Source organism: Squalius cephalus, assembly GCF_949319135.1.
Source record: "Squalius cephalus genome assembly, chromosome: 20".
Classification (NCBI taxonomy): domain Eukaryota; kingdom Metazoa; phylum Chordata; class Actinopteri; order Cypriniformes; family Leuciscidae; genus Squalius; species Squalius cephalus.
The window spans coordinates 33,979,859-33,999,644 of NC_137141.1; the positions used below are offsets into that span (position 1 = coordinate 33,979,859).

The 19,786-nt window shown below is 34.6% G+C and overlaps 1 protein-coding gene across 1 annotated transcript in view; it reads left to right on the forward strand.

Annotated features, from left to right (window-relative positions):
- LOC307148544 (pleckstrin homology domain-containing family G member 3-like) overlaps window positions 1-19,786 on the forward strand; it is a 62,784-nt gene that overhangs the window by 21,317 nt on the left and 21,681 nt on the right. Inside the window, exons 3-4 of the mRNA XM_079854152.1 lie at window positions 10,634-10,995; window positions 17,989-18,089. Coding sequence (XP_079710278.1) covers window positions 10,634-10,995; window positions 17,989-18,089 — 463 coding nt within the window. The remainder of the gene's footprint in view (window positions 1-10,633; window positions 10,996-17,988; window positions 18,090-19,786) is intronic.

Below are 19,786 nucleotides of genomic sequence, written 5' to 3' on the forward strand. Positions count from 1 at the left end.
TGAGGACAGGAGAGCTGTCAGTCAATAAATGGTAAAAACAAAATTAAATATTTTTTTATTTTATAAAAAAGTACATTTTAAAAGTAATGCGTTACTTTAATAGTTACTTGAAACAATAATCTGATTACGTAACTCAAGTTACTAGTAATGAGTTACACACAACACTGAATATGATGGTGTGCGTAGGAGGTGTAGTGGAGAGTCTCCATCCTCTCAGGCTCCAGAAGTGGCACAACAGGCACTATTTCTGGGCGAACTTTCACCTGAACTGAGTTTGAATGTGAAAAATCAAGTTTCAACGGTTTGAATGTTGTTTTTAAAGTTGTTAATCATCAAACGAAATGCTTGAGTCTCCCTGTCTGTCATCAAAAATAGTTTCCGTAATAGTTTCTTTCATGAGTTGTGTGTTTGCTGTGGTTATCGGTGGATCTGGCGCTGGAGGAACCCTGTAATCGCTGTGATTATACAGGAGAAACGCACAGGTTCGTCTGGAGTGAAGGGTTTCTCAGTATCGTGAGACTGTCGCGGTGGGATGGTGTGATAGTGGAGGTGGTGTGTTAATGGTGTGTTAGACACAGACGTTGGTTCAGCTGTGTGTGTGTGTGTGTGTGTGTGTGTGTGTGTGTGTGTGGATCTCTGTGAACATGTGTTGGTCAAACTGAAGAGCTTTACGAGCGAACTTTATTTTAGTTAATTTATTTAGTTTGTTTTCTTTTATATATTTTATTTCTTTATTTTATATATTTTTTTGCTTTAGTTTATTTTATAAATTTGTTTGTTTTACTTTATTTTGTTTGTTTTCTTTTATATATTTTATTTCTTTATTTTATATATCTGTTTGCTTTGGTTTATTTTATTTTATATATTTGTATGTTTTAGTTTATTTTATATATTTATTTGCTTTAGTTTTTTATTTGTTTGTTTGCTTTAGTTTATTCTATATATTTGTTCGATTTTTTTTTATTTTTTTATTTTATTTTTTATATATATAATTTATTTTTTTTATTACTTTTAACATTCCTTTATTTTTATTTAATTTATTAATTAATTTTGGCACTGTGTCTGTAATCTGTACCGTGATAAACTGAAGGTTTTAAATTGCACGTCAATATATGACATGGTAATGATTACCAAATTTAGATACTATAGTATATTCATGGTGTTAAAAGATTATCATCGTAGTAACATGTTTAAAAAAACAACAGCGTCAGAGTCACGGTACTTTTTAGTCCTTTTATGGGTTGTTGTTTGAGTCTATTTCCTCATGAGTGTGTTTTAATCTGGTCACAGTGTGTTAGACGAGTCTCTGCGAGTGCTGATGTCCAGGGCTTGTTCAGATGTTCCCGTCTCAGTGTGATGATGGTGTGACTCGGGCGGACGGGTGTGTGTAATTATTCTCCTCTCCCCGTTTCATTTCGAGTCGTTGACACACACTGTTTGTGCTTCTGCGTCCTGCGGTGTGTTTCTGGCTGCCGGTGTTTCCCGAAGGCATCAGTCCAGACTCTGACCGACTCCTGCCCAGACAAACACGCAGATTTAATGGCTCTGCACAGCGAAATTCATTCACACATGCACTACTAATGTTGCGTTATGAATTGTGACCCTGGACCACAAAACCAGTCACATGGGTAATTTTGAAATTGAGATTTATACATAACCTGAAAGCTGAATAAATAAGCTTTTGTTAGGATAGGACAATATTTGGCTGAGATACAACTATTGAACATCTGGAATCTGAGGGTGCAAAAAAATCAAAACATTGAGAAAATCTCCTTTAAAGTTGTTCATTTATGTTCACGATTGTGCTGCATTCACTCACAGAAATACATGTTTTATATATTTACGGTAGGACATTTACTAAATATCTTCATGGATCATGATCTTTAGTTAATATCCTCATGATTTTTGGTATAAAAGCAAAATCTATAATTTTGAGCCATACAATGTATCGTTGGATATTGCCACAGATAAACCCGTGCAACTCGAGACTGGTGACGTGATCCAGGGTCACATATATGATCTAATTCATTTTGCGCATCTAGAAGAGTTTGCATTTTGGTTAATTTGTCTATGCATCAGTTTTCCTATAGCAAAGATGATCTCCTAGCAGATGTAGGGTCATGTGATTTCCATGATGCATAAAAACGGAATTTACTGTATATTTTCACGGAATTTGTCAAATTTGATTAATAAATAAAAAGCAGCTCCGTTTCATTTAATTTCATTTCATTTCGTTTCATAATCGTCATGTCATAAACACAGAAATTCAAAGGTCTTCACGCCAACCCGTCAAAATAAAAGTTTGGTTTAACTTGAAGGAATTATGACAGAAATATATTACCGTTGTAGCTTTATATATATATATATATATTACGCCTCAATGTAATAATAATAGTAAAACTAATAATAATAATAAATTATTAACATTTAATTTTTTTATGGAATAGCTAATCAGATTTTTTCTTCCATGTTTTAATTTTAGCAGTAAAGCTCTGTTGTGCAGCACTTTGACAAAAAACTTTGCTTAATTTCATGTGAAATAAAAGATAAATGAATGTTTTATGCCTTCATTTGATTGCCAGAAAAATTAAAATGCATAGCACAGAAAAAAAATTATAATAATTAAAATTAAAAAAATATATATTTTATTAATTAAATTAATTATACATGCTTTTTGATTATTAAAATGTAATTAAACCATTAAAATCGAATCTAGAAAACTTAAAAATCAAATTCTGTGTTTTTTTTTGTTTTATTTAATTTAATTTTTTTACGGAATTTGAGAAGAAAATAAAACGTTTGTAATTTTGTATGAATGTAATTTTTGTTAAACTTCTAATACATTTTCTTTTCTTTTAAATTTCAACTATTAGACATGCTTTTTGATTACAAAAAAATCTACGTTAACCATTAAAATGGAGTTTAAAAATTGATTGTGAGCCGTGGCGTCTGTGGAACGAGGTTTTGCATGCGAGCCTCAGACAGACGCCGCTCCGCCTCGCTGATCTCCATCTGAACATCCCTCTTAAATGTCAATGAGAAAAGCACTGAAGCATTTCAAACACTAGTGGAAAAACTGTGTTCATTTGTCCGGACTCGACAGAGGAGACTTTCTGGTGTGTCAGGAGCTTCAGAAAGTATGAAGTCAGAGTTAAAAATGAATTGCGTTTAGATGCAAGAGTCATTAATTGTAAAGAAACATGCATTTTGCAACTAAAAATCACCCAAACAAGCTTCAAACCAGAACAGTGCAGTTAATGAGAAGTGAAGAGATTAAAGGAGGGCGTGTTTCACACTCCGACATGCGTTAATCATATCCGATCGGATCTCGTTCTCGTTCCCTGAGGTGTGCAACTCCATTACTAATATCAGGAGACTTGGAAAGGAAAACATCCCTGCGTTTTGCTCGCCTCAGGTGAGGAATATTTACTTGCTTTTCTCACTTTACACACTCATATCACACGTCTACATTATGCATGCAGTCATTTTTACCACCAGTGTCTTTGAATGAAGGGAGAAAAGGCTTGACAGTAAAGGCTCAGAGCTGTGTGTTGTGTTCATGGCCAGACATTTGCATCAGTGAAACTGTTGAGTATCGGATCTGGAGTCTCTGGATCTGCTTTGACTGTTGGATGGTGGGAAATTTGCATCTGGTGTTTTACGGTTTGACGGGTGTGTGTCTGATTGTAACTGGCTGGAAGCGAATCATTAATCATTAATATATAAGATTCTGCCACTCACTTTGAAGACAGCGCCTGAACTGTACGGTTGTGTGAAGTCTGTCTGAAATTAAGAAGATTATAATGTTGGGTAATATCGCTATATCATTGAAAAGGCTCTTCTGCTCACTATAGCTGTGTTTATTTGATCAAAAGTACAGTAAAAATAGTGAAATATTTTTGTAATGTAAATCAGCTGTTTTCTATGTGAATATATAGTAAAGTGTAATTTATTCCTGTGATCAAAGCTGAATTTACAGCATCATTACTCCAGTCTTCAGTGTCACATGATCCTTCAGAAATCACTCTAATATGATGATTTGATGATATTAAACTTGTTTTTTCAGGATTCTTTGATGAATATAAAGTTCTAAAAGAACCGCGTTTGTTTGAAATGGATATTTTGTAACATTATAAACGACTGATACTTTTGATCGATGTAATGTGTCCATGCTGAATGAAAGTATCAATTTCTTTCTAGTGATTGTATAGATGTGACTTAGTTAAAGAGGTATTTAAAAACTTATTATGCAACAAAAAATATTATGCATAATAAAACTGAAATCTAACATTTGTGGCATGCTAGTGATCACAATTCAGTGTAGTTCTGTATTCAATCTCATTTTCTACCACTTATAGATGATTATTTATTATAATATAATATTTATATATATAGACGGTTTGTGTTTAATCAGATTTTTTTTTCTATTTTATTTTGATTTATTTAAATAAAATGTTTTATTTATTTTCTATTTTCATTTTATTCCTTATTTTACTAAATGAGGATTTGTGGATTCAGTTATATAATGTTATATTATATTAATTATATAATTATATAAATATAATAATAATTCAGTTATATAATGTTATATTATATTATATTATATTATATTTTATATTATATTAATTATATAATTATATTAATTTATTTTATATTATATATAGAAGGTTTGTGTTTAATCAGGTTTTTAAATTTTTTCTATTTAATTTTTTTTGGTCTATTTTTTTTTTTTCTATTTATTTATTTTATTTTTTTATTCCTTATTTTATGGAATGAAGGTTTGTGGGTTCAATTATATTATTTTATACTATATTAATTATATTATATTTTTCACAGCATTAAAGTAAATCACATGGACCTATTTTATTATTTATTTTATTATTATATTATATATGATTATACATGATTTATATATGATTAGAAATATTATGATTAAAAAATTAAGGTATTAGTCTTTCACTGTAAGTGACGCTAATAACAATTTCTTCCTAGTGGAATAGATAGAAATGTCTTAGTTAAAGTGATATTTAAACAAATTTGTGCAACAAAAAATTATGCATAATAAAACCGAAATCTGACTTTCATGGCATGCAAGCGATCTCAGTTCAGTGTGTTCTGAGTCTGAGCTCATGTCTTCCTCATATAGATGATCAGGTGAAGAGGAAGAGTGTGTGTTTTCTTACAGTCTCTGCTGTTTATTCAGGAATTCAAGCAATGAAAATCAAAGCTCTCACTCCTCGAGCATCCCAGGAATTCCAGCAATTCGGTTCGAGACGCGTCTGTGAATCCAGACGAGCGTGTGTGTGTGTGTGTGTGTGTGTGTGTGTGGTTCATTATCTCGAGCTGTTTTGAGCTTGTGTTCACTACAGTCTGAATACTACACTCACCTTGGCATGAGTTAATCAGTGTTTAAACTCTCTCAGTCAGACGTGAAGGCATGTGTGTGAATGCTTGTTTTTAGTGTGCACAGAGTTGTTTACTGATAAGGGGTCGAGCTGAAATCATCAGTTCCCTCGAGACAGGTTGTTGCGGTTTTAAAAGGAAGTATTTTCACAGAGCAGAAGTCAAAGTTTAATAACCACATACATAATCCAGCGCTGCATCGCCTCTGTCAGCTCACTCTATAGATGTGTATATATATTAATGTGAGTCATTATGGAGTCATTATTGAGTCACATGGCCGTGTTCTGCCTGTCTGAGCTCATGTTAGTCAGTCGGGATGAGCGTTTGTCATTTGCACGTCACGTATTTCCACATGTGAAAGAATGTGAATGTTGTGTTAGGTGTGTGTTGAGGTTTCCTGTAAGCGCCTGAGGGTGTGTGTGTGTTTGAAGTGACGCGGTTATTGATTGATCATCTCGTGGTATTTGATCAAATCGCGATTATTGTGCAGTTTAAATGTCAATCACATTTTGGCAAAGAATATAAAAAACACTGTTGTAAAGTACATAAAGAGAGTCAAAGGGTTTAATCAGACTGTATGTTATGTTGGTGTTTATTTATTTTTATTATATTATTTTATTTTCTATTTTATAAATTGAAAAATTTAAAAAAATATATATATTTTTTTTTTTTTTTTTTTTTTTTTTACGAAATTAAGGTTTGTGGATTATATTATATTATAATATATAATTATATTCCTTCATAGAATGTTTTTTTTTTTTTTATCAGATTGTTTTTTATGCTGTTTTTTTTATCATTTAAAAAATAATGTAAATTTAAAAAAAAAATATTAAAAAATACAAAAACAACATAAAATACAGTCTGATTAAAAATTCATTTAAATGTTTTTTTTTTTTTTTTTTTTTTTTTTTTTTTTATTCCTTATTTAATGAAATGAAGGTTTGTGGGTTCAACATTATATTATTATTATTATTATTATTATATTATACATTTAAATTTTCGCAGCATTGGATCAGCATAAATCACATGGACCTATTTTATTTTTATTATTATATTATTTACAATTCCAAGTAAAGAAAACAATAAGGGATTAGTCTTTCACTGTAAGTGATGCGAACAAAACCGAATTAAATCGTAAATTGCAATTAATAAATCATAAATCACAAAATGCATGATCGTGACAGGCCTAGGTCAGAGGTCAGCGCTCAAACGCTGCGTTTAATCATTACATTAATGCGTATATCAGGCTTTATTACATACCAAAGCTATTCATCAGAGTCAACAGGAGTTAGAAATGCAGATCATTAGCTGATCATCTGTACTAATTAACTTGAGCATTTCATTAGTTCTCAGTGGATTGTAAGATTGAGCATTTGAAATTAAATCTGATCATTATCAGGATCTTTGGATCACACTAGATCTCTCAGACGCGAGTGTTGTCCGTGCATGCAGAGCTCAGTGAGCAATAGCAATAGTTATGATTGTCACGCAGCAATACATTTACATCCATGATCCTTTAGTCATAAATTTCATAATGAAGCCTCGAGGAGACAGAAGATGAGGAGCTCCATTGTTTTATTTCCTGAAATATTCTGTTCCATGGAATGTGATTTCGTCTCACTTTGTCATAACTAGTTCTGGTGAAGTAATATAGCGGGTCATGAACGCATGTGAACATTGAGAAATATTCCAGTTCAGATTCCACTCGTGATTCATTGAACGAGTTGCATGATTGATTTATTAAAGAATCAGTTCATAAGAGTCGTTTGTTCGTGAGTCAGACTTCACCGGATTTGCCGTTTGTTTGTCGGTGTGACTCACTTTATCATAACTAGTCCTGATCAAGTTAATGAACAAACGCAAAAAACTGACTTAATTATGATGAATTCATAGGTTTATTTGGCTTAGGAAAAGATCAGTTTTGACAAATATGACTGTTTTGATTATTACTCATCATAAGTAGATTGATTGATGATAAACTGTTCCACTTGTAAAAAAAAATTAGGTCTTAAAAATGCTTATGAACGTGTCAAGCAAATGAATATGAATGTAACGTCAATGCAAATTTCATTATTTTAAGCAATTTTATAAATTGTTCCATTTCTTATATGAAATTGTCAAATCTCATTGGCTTAAAAATGCTTATGAATGTAAATTGTAATATTTTATTATTTCAATGATTTCATAATTTGTTCGATTTCTACCGAAAATTGTCAGATTTTAGTGTCTTAAATGCTTATAAATGTAAAGAAATTAAGGAAAGTTCATTTCAATGATTTCTTAAAAATGTCAATTTCTAACTAGAAATTCCAAGTATGAAAAATTCAATTACGTATTTCATTATTGCAACGATAATTTGTTCCATTTCTAACAATTTTTTTTTAAATTTCACTGTCTTAAAATGCTTATGAATGTAAAATGTCAATTTTAATAATTTCATAATTTGTTCCTATCAAGAAACCCTAAGTATCTTTAAAATGCTTATGAATGTAAAATTTCAAGTTCGTAACAAGAAACCCTAGGTATCTTTAAAATTCTTATGAATGTAAAATTTCTATTTAATAATTTCATAATTTGTTCCTATCAAGAAACCCTTGGTATCTTTAAAATGCTTATGAATGTAAAATTTCTATTTAATAATTTCATAATTTGTTCCTATCAAGAAACCCTTGGTATCTTTAAAATTCTTATGAATGTAAAATTTCTATTTAATAATTTCATAATTTGTTCCTATCAAGAAACCCTTGGTATCTTTAAAATGCTTATGAATGTAAAATTTCTATTTATGTATGTAAAATTTCAATTTCATAATTTGTTCCTAACAAGAAACCCTAGGTATCTTTAAAATGCTTATGAATGTAAAATTTCTATTTAATAATTTCATAATTTGTTCCTATCAAGAAACCCTAGGTATCTTGAAAATGCTTATGAATGTAAAATTTCTATTTAATAATTTCATAATTTGTTCCTAACAAGAAACCCTAGGTATCTTTAAAATGCTTATGAATGTAAAATTTCTATTTAATAATTTCATAATTTGTTCCTATCAAGAAACCCTAGGTATCTTTAAAATGCTTATGAATGTAAAATTTCTATTTAATAATTTCATAATTTGTTCCTATCAAGAAACCCTAGGTATCTTTAAAATGCATATGAATGTAAAATTTAAATTTAATAATTTCATAAAACAGTGGATTTCTCATGTTTCCTGATGTTTGCGTTCACATTGTAAGTCTCATCACGACGACACTGAATCGGTCCTGTATTGGACTGTGTGTGTGTGTGTGTGTGTGTGTGTGTGTGTGTGTGTGTGTGTGTGTGTGTGTGTGTGTGTGTGTGTGTGAGTGTGTGTGTGAGTGTGTGTGTGTGAGTGTGAGTGTGAGTGTGAGTGTGAGTGTGAGTGTGAGTGTGAGTGTGAGTGTGAGTGTGAGTGTGAGTGTGAGTGTGAGTGTGAGTGTGAGTGTGAGTGTGAGTGTGTGTGTTCGTTCACAATCTTACCGAAGGAAGGAAATGAAAACACACACTTACTAAACCAGACCTCCAGCAGATTTCCGAATAGCTGCTGCTTTACAGATGTCATGAACATGAACCCCGTCTGATGGGTGTTGCTGCTGATCTCATGCATGACTCACACAGGTGATAGTGTTGCTCATGTGGAGGCTTGCGGCTGGATTCGTGGTTAAACGCGGACAGGTTCACGCAGTGAGATCGCTCGTATCGTGCATCCACAGGCCCAGTGGAAAGAGCTCGTAATGACGGAGTCTTTCAGGAGAAGTTTGGCATGGGAACATTCATGTGTTTGCATTATCAGTGACTGTGTAATGATGACTAGTTTCCCAGGCTATTATTCTCTATTCTAGTCTCTGTCCAAACACTGGTGGATCAGTACGGGTCAACTCCACCGGCTAAACATCTCGAGTTTGATCTTTTGAATACATGAATGAAGAAGAAAGCCAAAATATTAGTCTAAATGTCGTGAAACATGAGGAATTCACTCAATTTTCACCTGAGATTTGGAGCCAAATTACAGGGGTGTAAAAATGACTTTGGAAAGATGGCGGCATCATTATTTTATTTCTAAATAAAGTCTATTAGTGAAATCTGTTGACTTTAGCAATCTTTGTTTCATTATATGCCAACGGTGAGCGTTCAAAAATGTGGAAAAAAGCACTTCTTGTGTTTTTAACTCCAAGTTTGCATGCCTGAAACTCCAGAAGTATTCAAGAGACTGTACAGAGATATAGTTAATACTTTTAGAGTTACAGGCATGCACACTTTGGAAAAAACATATTTATGGCACTGATATGAATAAAAAGATATGTTTCTTCTTCCAACATTATTTGATGTTCAGATATTGCTCTTTAAAATAGAAAAGCATCATCTGTATGTAAAGTGACCAGCATTTGGTTTTCGACCTCTGAAAATGTGCACATTTGATGGAGGCGCTTTAAGATCTCCATATCTCTGGGATTGAACCATATATAAATATCAAAGATCTTTATTTCAAGTAAATGCTGTTCTTTTTAACTTTTTTTCATCCTAGAATCTTAAAAAAATAAAATAATAATAATAATAATTTCCACAAAAATACGTTTATTTCTGCTTAATATATTTTTTTCTGTTGAATTATAAAATGACCAATTTAATCATGGAGCTGCATTAAAATCTCCATATCTCTGGGATTGATCCATATATATATATATATACATATTTGTTTTTTTTAAAGGTCTTTATTTCATATAAATGCTGTTCTTTTGAACTTTCTTTTCCTCCAAGAATCCTGGGAAGAAAAAAAGCATTTCCACAAAAAAATTATTTATTTTCTGCTTAATAAATATATATATAAATATATATATATATATGTATGTATATGTGTGTATGAAGAGTTCAGATGCAAAAGCCTCTAATTGCCATCTGGAATTTTCTTCTAGAATGATCATTTTTATCAAGCTTGTATGTTTATGTTCAGTAATTTCACTTTAATGGCAATGAAAATGACCTATTAATTGTCATTTAAGTGAAATTACTGAACTAAAATATATAAGCTTGATAAAAATGATCATTCTAGAAGAAAATTCCAGATGGCACTTAGAGGCTTTTGCATCTGAACTCTTCATATATATAATATATAATATATATATTTATATATTTTTTTTTTTGTTTGTTTTTTTTTTTGCTGTTGAATTATAACACTGTAAGCATGTTCAACTCCTGCCCTGTTTGTCTCCAGCAGAATGTCTTCGTTTGTCCACCGGTTCGTCCGTGGGCAGTCTCGACCCACGATCCACCGACCGCTGCTCCCTGTCCAGCACTGAGCCTTCAGAGGACGGGCGGCCCGTCAGCGCGGTGTCGTCCGGCTCGTCCGTGGAGGGGAGCGTCGGTCCGCCGTCCGGCGCTGGGATTGACCTGGAGCTCAGTCCTCCGGTGGGTCCTTCAGGGCCGGGCTTCGAGTGGTCGGGGTCAGATCCTCCGTCTCCGTTCGCCAGCGTCAGCATGGCGCCGAACCCCCAGCTCTCCTACGTGGATCGCGTCGTAATGGAGATTATTGAGACGGAGCGAATGTACGTCAGGGATCTTCGCAGTATTGTAGAGGTGAGGAGAGGTTCACGGTCTTAACATGCTTATTAATGTAACATTTCAAGTTCATAATTTCATAATTTGTTCCTAACAAGAAACCCTAGGTGTGTTTAAAATGCTTATGAATGTAAAATTTCAGAAATCATAGTGTTGTTCAGAATCTTATTTTTGTTGTCAAAATCCTTTTAATCCTTTCATTTTAAAATGATAGTCTAAACACGACGACACTGAATCGGTCCTGTATTGGACAGTGTGTGTGTGTGTGTGTGTGAGGGACATGAGAGAAGAGTCCAGCTGCTCTCTTTATAAAATTACCAGAATGACTTTACCGTTAAATACACAAATATGCCGTTTATACAAGCAACGCCGTTCTGGCTTTTTCCCAGTAAGAGACCGTTCACACATTAGCTCCACATTACCGGTGAATTCTGTGTTGCAAACCACAACAATCAAACAGTAAACAGCATGACTAATACAGTCAAAACCATAAATTATTCAGACACCAGGGGCCGGTTACACAAAGATAGACTTTGACTATGGCTTAGATATAGTAAATAGTCAGACTTCAGATAGACATCTAAATCAGACCGTTGCATAAAGCACTGAAGACTCTGACTATCTTAAGTAGGACTACACTGCAATGCATTCTGGGTAAAATAAGACACTTTTCAAAACAAAAAACATGGCGGATCGAGTAAGCGCATTCAACCGCTCAGTGCAGTTTACCCCAGCGGGAAATATGTGTGTGTTTGGAGGAGTTTACCAGTTACAAGGACATTTTACTTGGGAAATTTAGCGGAGAATGTCGTAACAAGAAGAAATGTTTAAATTATGAGCCATTTTCCCTTTTCTTTCGGCTGTTTGTAATGTAACTGAGTGTTACTGCTGGTTGCCAAGGTAACAGAGTCTTAGACCTAAGTTAGCCTGGGGGTAAGAGGTGTCTAATGTTTTGGTATAAATTAAGTCAGTCTTTATTTTTGTGAAAGTCTAACTTGCATTAGACTAGTCTATGAGCACATTTTAGACTTGTCTAACACTATAGACCGGTCTAAAATAGCTTTGTGAAACCAGCCCCAGATATAATTTTTGATATATTTTTTTTACTAGTGACATTATTTATTTATGAATTTATTATTTTATACATTTTGAATGAATTTATTATTTTATTCTATAGGTCATTTATGTATCCTCACTAAGTGAGGAGAGCAAAATAAAGTAAACTGTGACATATTATACCCAATACTTCTTCATACAGTGACTATTTGTGACCAAAAATGATTGGGACACTTTGAGCTGATCATGTGTGTTTTCTTTAATTGCTAATGCTCTTTTTACACACAGACTGAACACAATGAAGCATTGCTTGGTGATTGGTTGAGCTAAACTGGTATTATCTAATTGTGTAGTTAAATTTAACAGCTGACAGATATTCAACATAATTCATGTGTGAGACAGTCTAACAGAAGGACGGACAAAACCAGTCAAATATCAACTGAGTTCTGCTCATATTTTATTACCATTTTCTAAACTATAGCGAATAAACTGATAATGTGAGAAATGTTGAAGGTCTGAGTAAATGTTTGACTGTAAGAGCCGTCGAGGTTTTGGACTTCATGGCACTGATTGGTGTTTTTCTAGCCGTTTCCCACAATGCTTCTGCGTTTGCAGGATGTCTCGTTGCTGAACACGGAAATTCTTCGGGTTTGTAGGTTTTCACAGGTGTCACTCCTCCTCGTACAGGAATGTGTTTGCACCTTCACATTCCTTATGCACAGACTTTCCATCCACAGGGTTCGTATAAGGCACTTAAATTTCAGAAAGTCAAATTCAAGCACTGCAAGTCCTGGAAAACCCTTGAAAACAGCCATATTTATGAAAAGGTACTTGACTTATAGAAAGACATGATATTGAGAGTGTTTCATTTTACCGATAAAACAATATTTTCGCGCAAAATTAGCGCAGTAGCCCGTCTGATATAGATATAGAGCCATTTCTCATGGCAATTGAACCTTCGCAGGGAGTTTGATTGACAGGCGATCTGACCAATCATAATCCGCCATTTTTGTCCGACAGCAGTCAGGAGAGTTAGTAGATTAACGTTGGAGGATTTGAACTTGAGAAACGGAGTGTACTGACGTCTTTCCGCGGTTAAAACAACATTCCTTCTGATGTTCATTCATGTTTATTAGATGCTATAAATGAACTAGAAGGAAGAGATGATCGGTTCACGAGCGGCTTTAACTGAGCGATCTGTCACGACACATTAAAGAGCCACAGAACGCTATTTATTGTTTACATTTCTTTAAAAAATGACCAAAGTTGAGACTTTGTTTCATCTCAAAAGTACCCTGGTGTGTCCTGTCTCAGTGTGTTGTCAGTGTCCTCTCTGCTCCGCGATGTGTTCACTGCGTGAGAACATGGTGTGTGTGTGAGAGAGGCGTGGCTTGTCGGACATAGCAACAGTAACTAAAGGGGGCGGGGCTTCGCGAACGGTCAACTGCACGTCACTGTATTTGTTCCATTTTGTTTTATTAGTTTATTTTCCTTTATCTATTTAATTTTTTTTAGAATTTGAAAGATATTGTTTGATAAGTGAGATCTCTGATTGTAAGTTCTTGAAAACCCCAAAAAGTAGTGCTTAAAAATCCTGGAATTTTATTTTACAGTATCTGTACGAACCCTGCATCCACCAACACTGCATTGCACGTAACTTAGTTTGGTAACACTTTATTTTACAGTGTCCTTGTTACATGTGTTACATGTACTTACCATAGTAATAACAGTAAATTATGCATAATTACATGCAAATAACCCTCAACCAAACCCTAATCCTACCCTAACCCTATAGTAAGTACATGTAGTTGCTTAATATTAAATATATTAATTACACTGCAACAAAATAAAGTGTAACCCTTAGTTTTGCCTGAAAGGTTTTTTTCCTGCCTTTTACTCAATTATGAGGTTTGTAATTATTATGGGTCGGAGGGACCGGTTTGAAGGGTCTTAAATATGGGTCATAATTGGGCTCTAGTGAGCTGTGTGTGTTTTACAGCGGCGTTGGATATAGTTAGTCAGAAACTGATGTCATATGTTACTAGGATCGTCTGGGAATTTGAAATCGGAGTCCATTCAGGTTCTTGAATGTGTTTCTCAGCTCTTAGTTTAGCTCCTTAAATAATCAAATGGACTTCCTGTTGGAAATGGAGTGTTTTTAGTGCCTTAAGCCCTATTCAGACAGGAGTGACTTTATAAGGGTAGATGGAGTAATGTACTTTTACCACAGGACGTCTGTAATATTAATGACCAGAGCCCTATTCGGACGGGACTAGTGTAACATGGAGAGGAGGGGTAAAGTAATAATTACCAGAGCTTCTCTGTGATTTTAGTCCCGTCTGAATGTGCATCTCAGTGATCATGCCGGACAATGTCAGTAAAGATTACGGCGACTTTTACCTTCAGTAAAAAAGTCCGGAAAAATGACCTCAGGTGACACTGATCCCGTGCGAATAGACCCGCTGTAAATATGCACGTGAATATTATGTCATTTCCTGTTTAAAAGTAGTTTTCCGCGTTTTTTCCAAGTATGGAGACGCTTGAAGAAGCATCAGTTGCGTTCTAGACGCTGGGACGAGTCTGTGTCAAAACTCAAGTGTTTCACACACACCATTCAGATCAGAGAGAAGATCGACAGCACTTGCTAGAGGCACGAAACATCTTTTAGCGTTAGTGCCTATTACCAACACAATCCAATCTGAAGTTCATTAATACATCGTTCGACCGGACATAACTGTGTTATATATATAAATATAGGTTATATGTGTTTGTGCACGTGATATCAGGAAGCAGCGTAACACACACATGACGACAGGAGTGACGGCGGTGTGTAAATCGAGTTACTCTCCCACTTCTGCTGGTTTTACTGAGATCTCTTATCCCGTGCGAATCGGCCATTAATATTACAGACGTCCTGTTAATAAGAGATCTCAGTGAACAGTAAATTACGCTGCTTCTTGATATCACGTGCGCAAACACATATAACCTATATAGAGCTGGTAAGTCCCGCCCATCCGTAAAACCCCATGTGTGCCTCTAGGTTGAAAAATCGTCAATGCAAGTGAATGTGAGAAAATAATTATTTTCTGGTCCCGTTTGAATTGTGCCATGAATGTGAACATATGTTGTCTGTGAATTTTTTTATATAATTTTTCATGTTACGAGTTTGACAGTATATTGTATGATTCTTCGGCTAGCAGTTGTGGAAAAGACATAACGAGAAAGACTACATGTCGCCTATGTGACGTCACCCCATAACACATTTCCCTCCACTTGTCAAATCACGGTGCTAATGCTGCGATAATCTATGGAGACAGATCGAGATGCCTGTGTGTTTTGTACCCAAATGTCACCATTCAAACCAAATGGGCTGTTCTTTCTTCAGATTCGCGTCGAAAGCAGCGAAGAGTTGTAGTCCACGAAGTGCTCTCACACAAAGTCTAACCGTATCAAACTTCTACCAGCTAAATTGTACTGTAGCATTCTTTACACGAAACATTATATAAAAAATTCACAGACAACATATGTTCACATTCATGGCACAATTCAAACAGGACCAGAAAATAATTATTTTCTCACATTCACTTGCATTGACGATTTTTCAGCCTAGAGGTCCAGTGGGGTTAGCGGAGGGGGCGGGACTTACCAGCTCTATATTTATATATATAAAACAGTTATGTCCGGTCGAACGATGTACTATGGTGTTTTTATTTTTATTTTATTATTTTTGGTAATGCATAAGTAAAAATAAAAAGTTTTATCCAGGTTCGTTAGGGTTATCTTCTAATTTAAGCCCTATTTGGATGGGATTAACTTTACAAGGGTAGATGGAATAATGCAATTTCACCACAGGACGTCTGTAATATTAATGGCCAATTCACACGGGATAAGAGATCTCAGTAAAACTAGCAGAAGTGGGAGGGGTTATTAAACACATATCCTATATTTATATATATAACACAGTTATGTCCGGTCGAACGATGTATTAATGAACTTCAGATTGGATTGTGTTGGTAATAGGCACTAACGCTAAAAGATGTTTCGTGCCTCTAGCAAGTGCTGTCGATCTTCTCTCTGATGTGAATGGTGTGTGTGAAACACTTGAGTTTTGCCACAGACTCGTCCCAGCGTCTAGAACGCAACTGATGCTTTATCAAGCGTCTCCATACTTGGAAAAAACGCGGAAAACTATACAGGAAATGACATAATATTCACGTACATATTTACAGCGGGTCTATTCGCACGGGATCAGTGTCACCTGAGGTCATTTTTCCAGACCTTTTTACTGAAGGCAAAAGTCGCCGTAATCTTTCCTGACATTGTCCGGCATGATCACTGAGATGCACATTCGGACGGGACTTTAATGTCTTTTTCTTGTTGTTAGGTTAGTTATTGTGTGTTATAATGTGGATTGTTGAGCACTTTTGAACTACGTGTGCGGCTGTGAAGTGCTTTCTTAAATAAACGAATGGGTTTGGCATTGGTCAATGTAAACTACAGGAAAATGCCCAAATATGGAGATTCACACCCTCCTGGTCTGAGTGTGTTTGGCTGGAACTGGACGGATCGTTGGTCACTGCAAACGCTGCTAATGGACACACACACTCGCAGAGAGTGTCTCGTTCTCCCAGTCCACAGCCTGACTCTTACTCCGCATCGAGGACTCTTCCACATGTGCGATGTTCTGTCACGTGACCTGCACGTTCTGCTGAGCTGATGATCATGTGATGCTGCTGTATAATGGAGGCTGTCATGCAGAAGATCTGCTCATTATGTTTGCTCTCCGGGTGAAGGATGTCGAACTCCTCCCCGAGCCTCAGCCCAGCCACTTCCTAATATGAGCGTGTGTGTGTGTGTGTGTGTGTGTGTGTGTGTGTGTGTGTGTGTGTGTGTGTGTGTGAGTGATGATGGCTCAGTGTTTCAGACCTGTGTGTGTGTGTGTGTGTGTGTTGATGGCTCAGTGTTTCAGACGTGTGTGTGTGTGTGTCTATGGGTGGGTGGGTGTGTGTGGGTGTGATGATTGCTCAGTGTTTCAGACCTGTGTGATTGTGTTCGTGGGTGGGTGTGTGTCTATGGGTGTGTGTATGATGATGGCTCAGTGTTTCAGACCTGTGTGTGTGTGTGTGTGTGTATGTTGATGGCTCAGTGTTTCAGACCTGTGTGTGTGTCTATGGGTGTGTGTGTATGATGATGGCTCAGTGTTTCAGACTTGTGTGTGTGTGTGTGTGTGTGTGTGTGTGTGTGTGTGTGTGTGTGTGTGTGTGTGTGTGTGTGTGTGTGTGTGTGTGTGTGTGTGTGTGTGTGTGATATGGCTCAGTGTTTCAGACCTGTGTTTTTTTTTTTTTTTTATTATGATAATTTTCATGCCAATATCATTACTATAATGCAAAAAAAAAAATCTGAATTTTATTTTTGTAATGTGAAAACTATATCAATGCATAGCAATTATTTTGTGTCTGTGTTTGTTGTCACTAGTGTTGAGCACAACTTTAGTTTTGAAATATCAGTCAGCCTTATAAATTGTTAACCTTATAAAGAAGTACTGTGGCATTACCATGGTACAGCGACGCCTCAGTTAGTAGTACACATGATACTGAATAAATACTCATATACTCAAATAATATTCATATACTATGATATTTGCATTGTAGTCAATGATACATCAACAAATAACACCATGCTAACATTTGTATGCAAAACCAAGAAACAAAATAGATATCCTTATTCTGATGAAATGCTTTGATTATTCTTGCATGACTATTATGTATGTGCTTTAGAAGACCAGCTCATTTGCAAGTAAAAGTGTTTTCAAATGCATTTAGTGAGCAGGTTTCCTCCAGGTCTCTAGCGCCCTCTGCTGAGCCGGTGAAGGATCACAGCACCAATCCAGATGGAGAATAGTTTGTCATTGGTTGAGTCTGAAATAATATTTATGCTCTTTTTTCCAATTTGCAGGATTATCTTGTGCACATCATAGACACCAGCAACCTTCCCATCAAACCAGAGCAAGTGTGTTCGCTGTTTGGGAATATTGAACACATCTATGAGTTCAACAGGTAAGATTCAACCATGATGACTTATGCATAAACATTTTAATCGCTTTTATGCAATGCACACCTATATCGAAGTATAGGTTAAAACTTTCCTAATGCATGTAATGTAATTTAGAGTTGATAACTAAACCATACTTGCAAAAGCATGTTCAGACTCAGAGTTATTCAGGACTGATGTTCTGTGTTTAAACGCCGCATGTATTCATGCACATGAGGAAGGACCGGATGTTCTCTGGCTTTAGATGTGGGACGTAAATAAACATGCTGGTTTGTTGTCGGTCAGCATCGGTGCACATGCATGCTCTTCACGCGCGCGTTTGAACAGTTGCTCTGTAAATACGCATGATCTCGTGTCGGATCTGTACTTTAGGTCTTTAATGTGTTCAAATGTCCAGTTTGGGTTTTTAAAAATGTTTGGAAGCTGTTTCTGTTTAGTTATATTTGCTAAAACATAATATTACTGAGGATCCTGAAAATGTACAATATATTGCAAAAAAAAAAAAAAATGTTTTATTATTATTATTATTATTATTATTATTATTATTATTATTATTATATTTATCCTAATATAATCATTTATTTTATTATTTTATTGTTTGCAATTATATTTAATATATTATGCATATTTATTTTTTTAATGATTTTATTTATAAATGATTATTTATTTTATATTTTATATAATATCATATTTTTAATATTTAATTTATATCAGCATTGACCAAAAGTTCAATTTTTTCTGAACTTTTTTATTTAAATACAGTAAATAGATTGATTTAAAATGTTTAATATAATTGCTATTATAATTATTATTGTACTTATTTTATTACAATTATTTGTTTTATTATAATCACTTCATTTATTCAATTATTTATTTTATTTTTGTAATTATAATATTTAAATATTACACACTTTATGATTTATTAATAATTGTATTTATTTTTATTTTTTAAATTATAATATTTTTTTATCGGCATAGAACTGTTTTGTTTGTATTTGAAACAAAATTTGTATACTGACCATTTGTATTTAAATACAGTAAATACTAGTAAATAATGTTTTAATATAACTCTTATAATTATTGTTGTATTTATTTTAATACATTTGTGTGTGTGTGTGTGTGTGTGTGTGTGTGTGTGTATGTATGTATATAAAATGTGTATCAGCATAGACCAAAAGTTTAAAAAAAATATATTTAAAGGGTACATAACATGCACAGTTTCACCTAATCTCATGTTAATCTTGAGTACCTATAGAGTAGTAGTGCATTCTTAATATCTCAAAAAAGTGTTTAGTTTTATTATATTTAGAAAAGAAAAATACAGCTTTCCGATTCTCTCCGGAAAAAGCCGAGGTCCTGGAGGCGGAGCTACAGAGTCAAGCGGTAGTGCTTGATTTCCAGCAAAAGACAGAAATCTGATCCAGTTGTACTTACATGAATGGGGTCTTTTATCACTGGGACCGCTCCACGTTTTAATAGCAAACGATTTGCAAATCCAGCGTCGACCTGAGCCTTGTTAATAAAACATTCGTCACTGAAATGACCAGAACACACAACCGCACTTCCTACACTCCGTTGCTGCCCCGGAAAAACAAACTGCATCCACTGTTCCTGTAACACTGGGTTCTTTGGAAAACTGAACACGGTAAGCTTTCCCTCACATCCAAATACACACTTTTTTGGAGACATTCGAACAAATCCT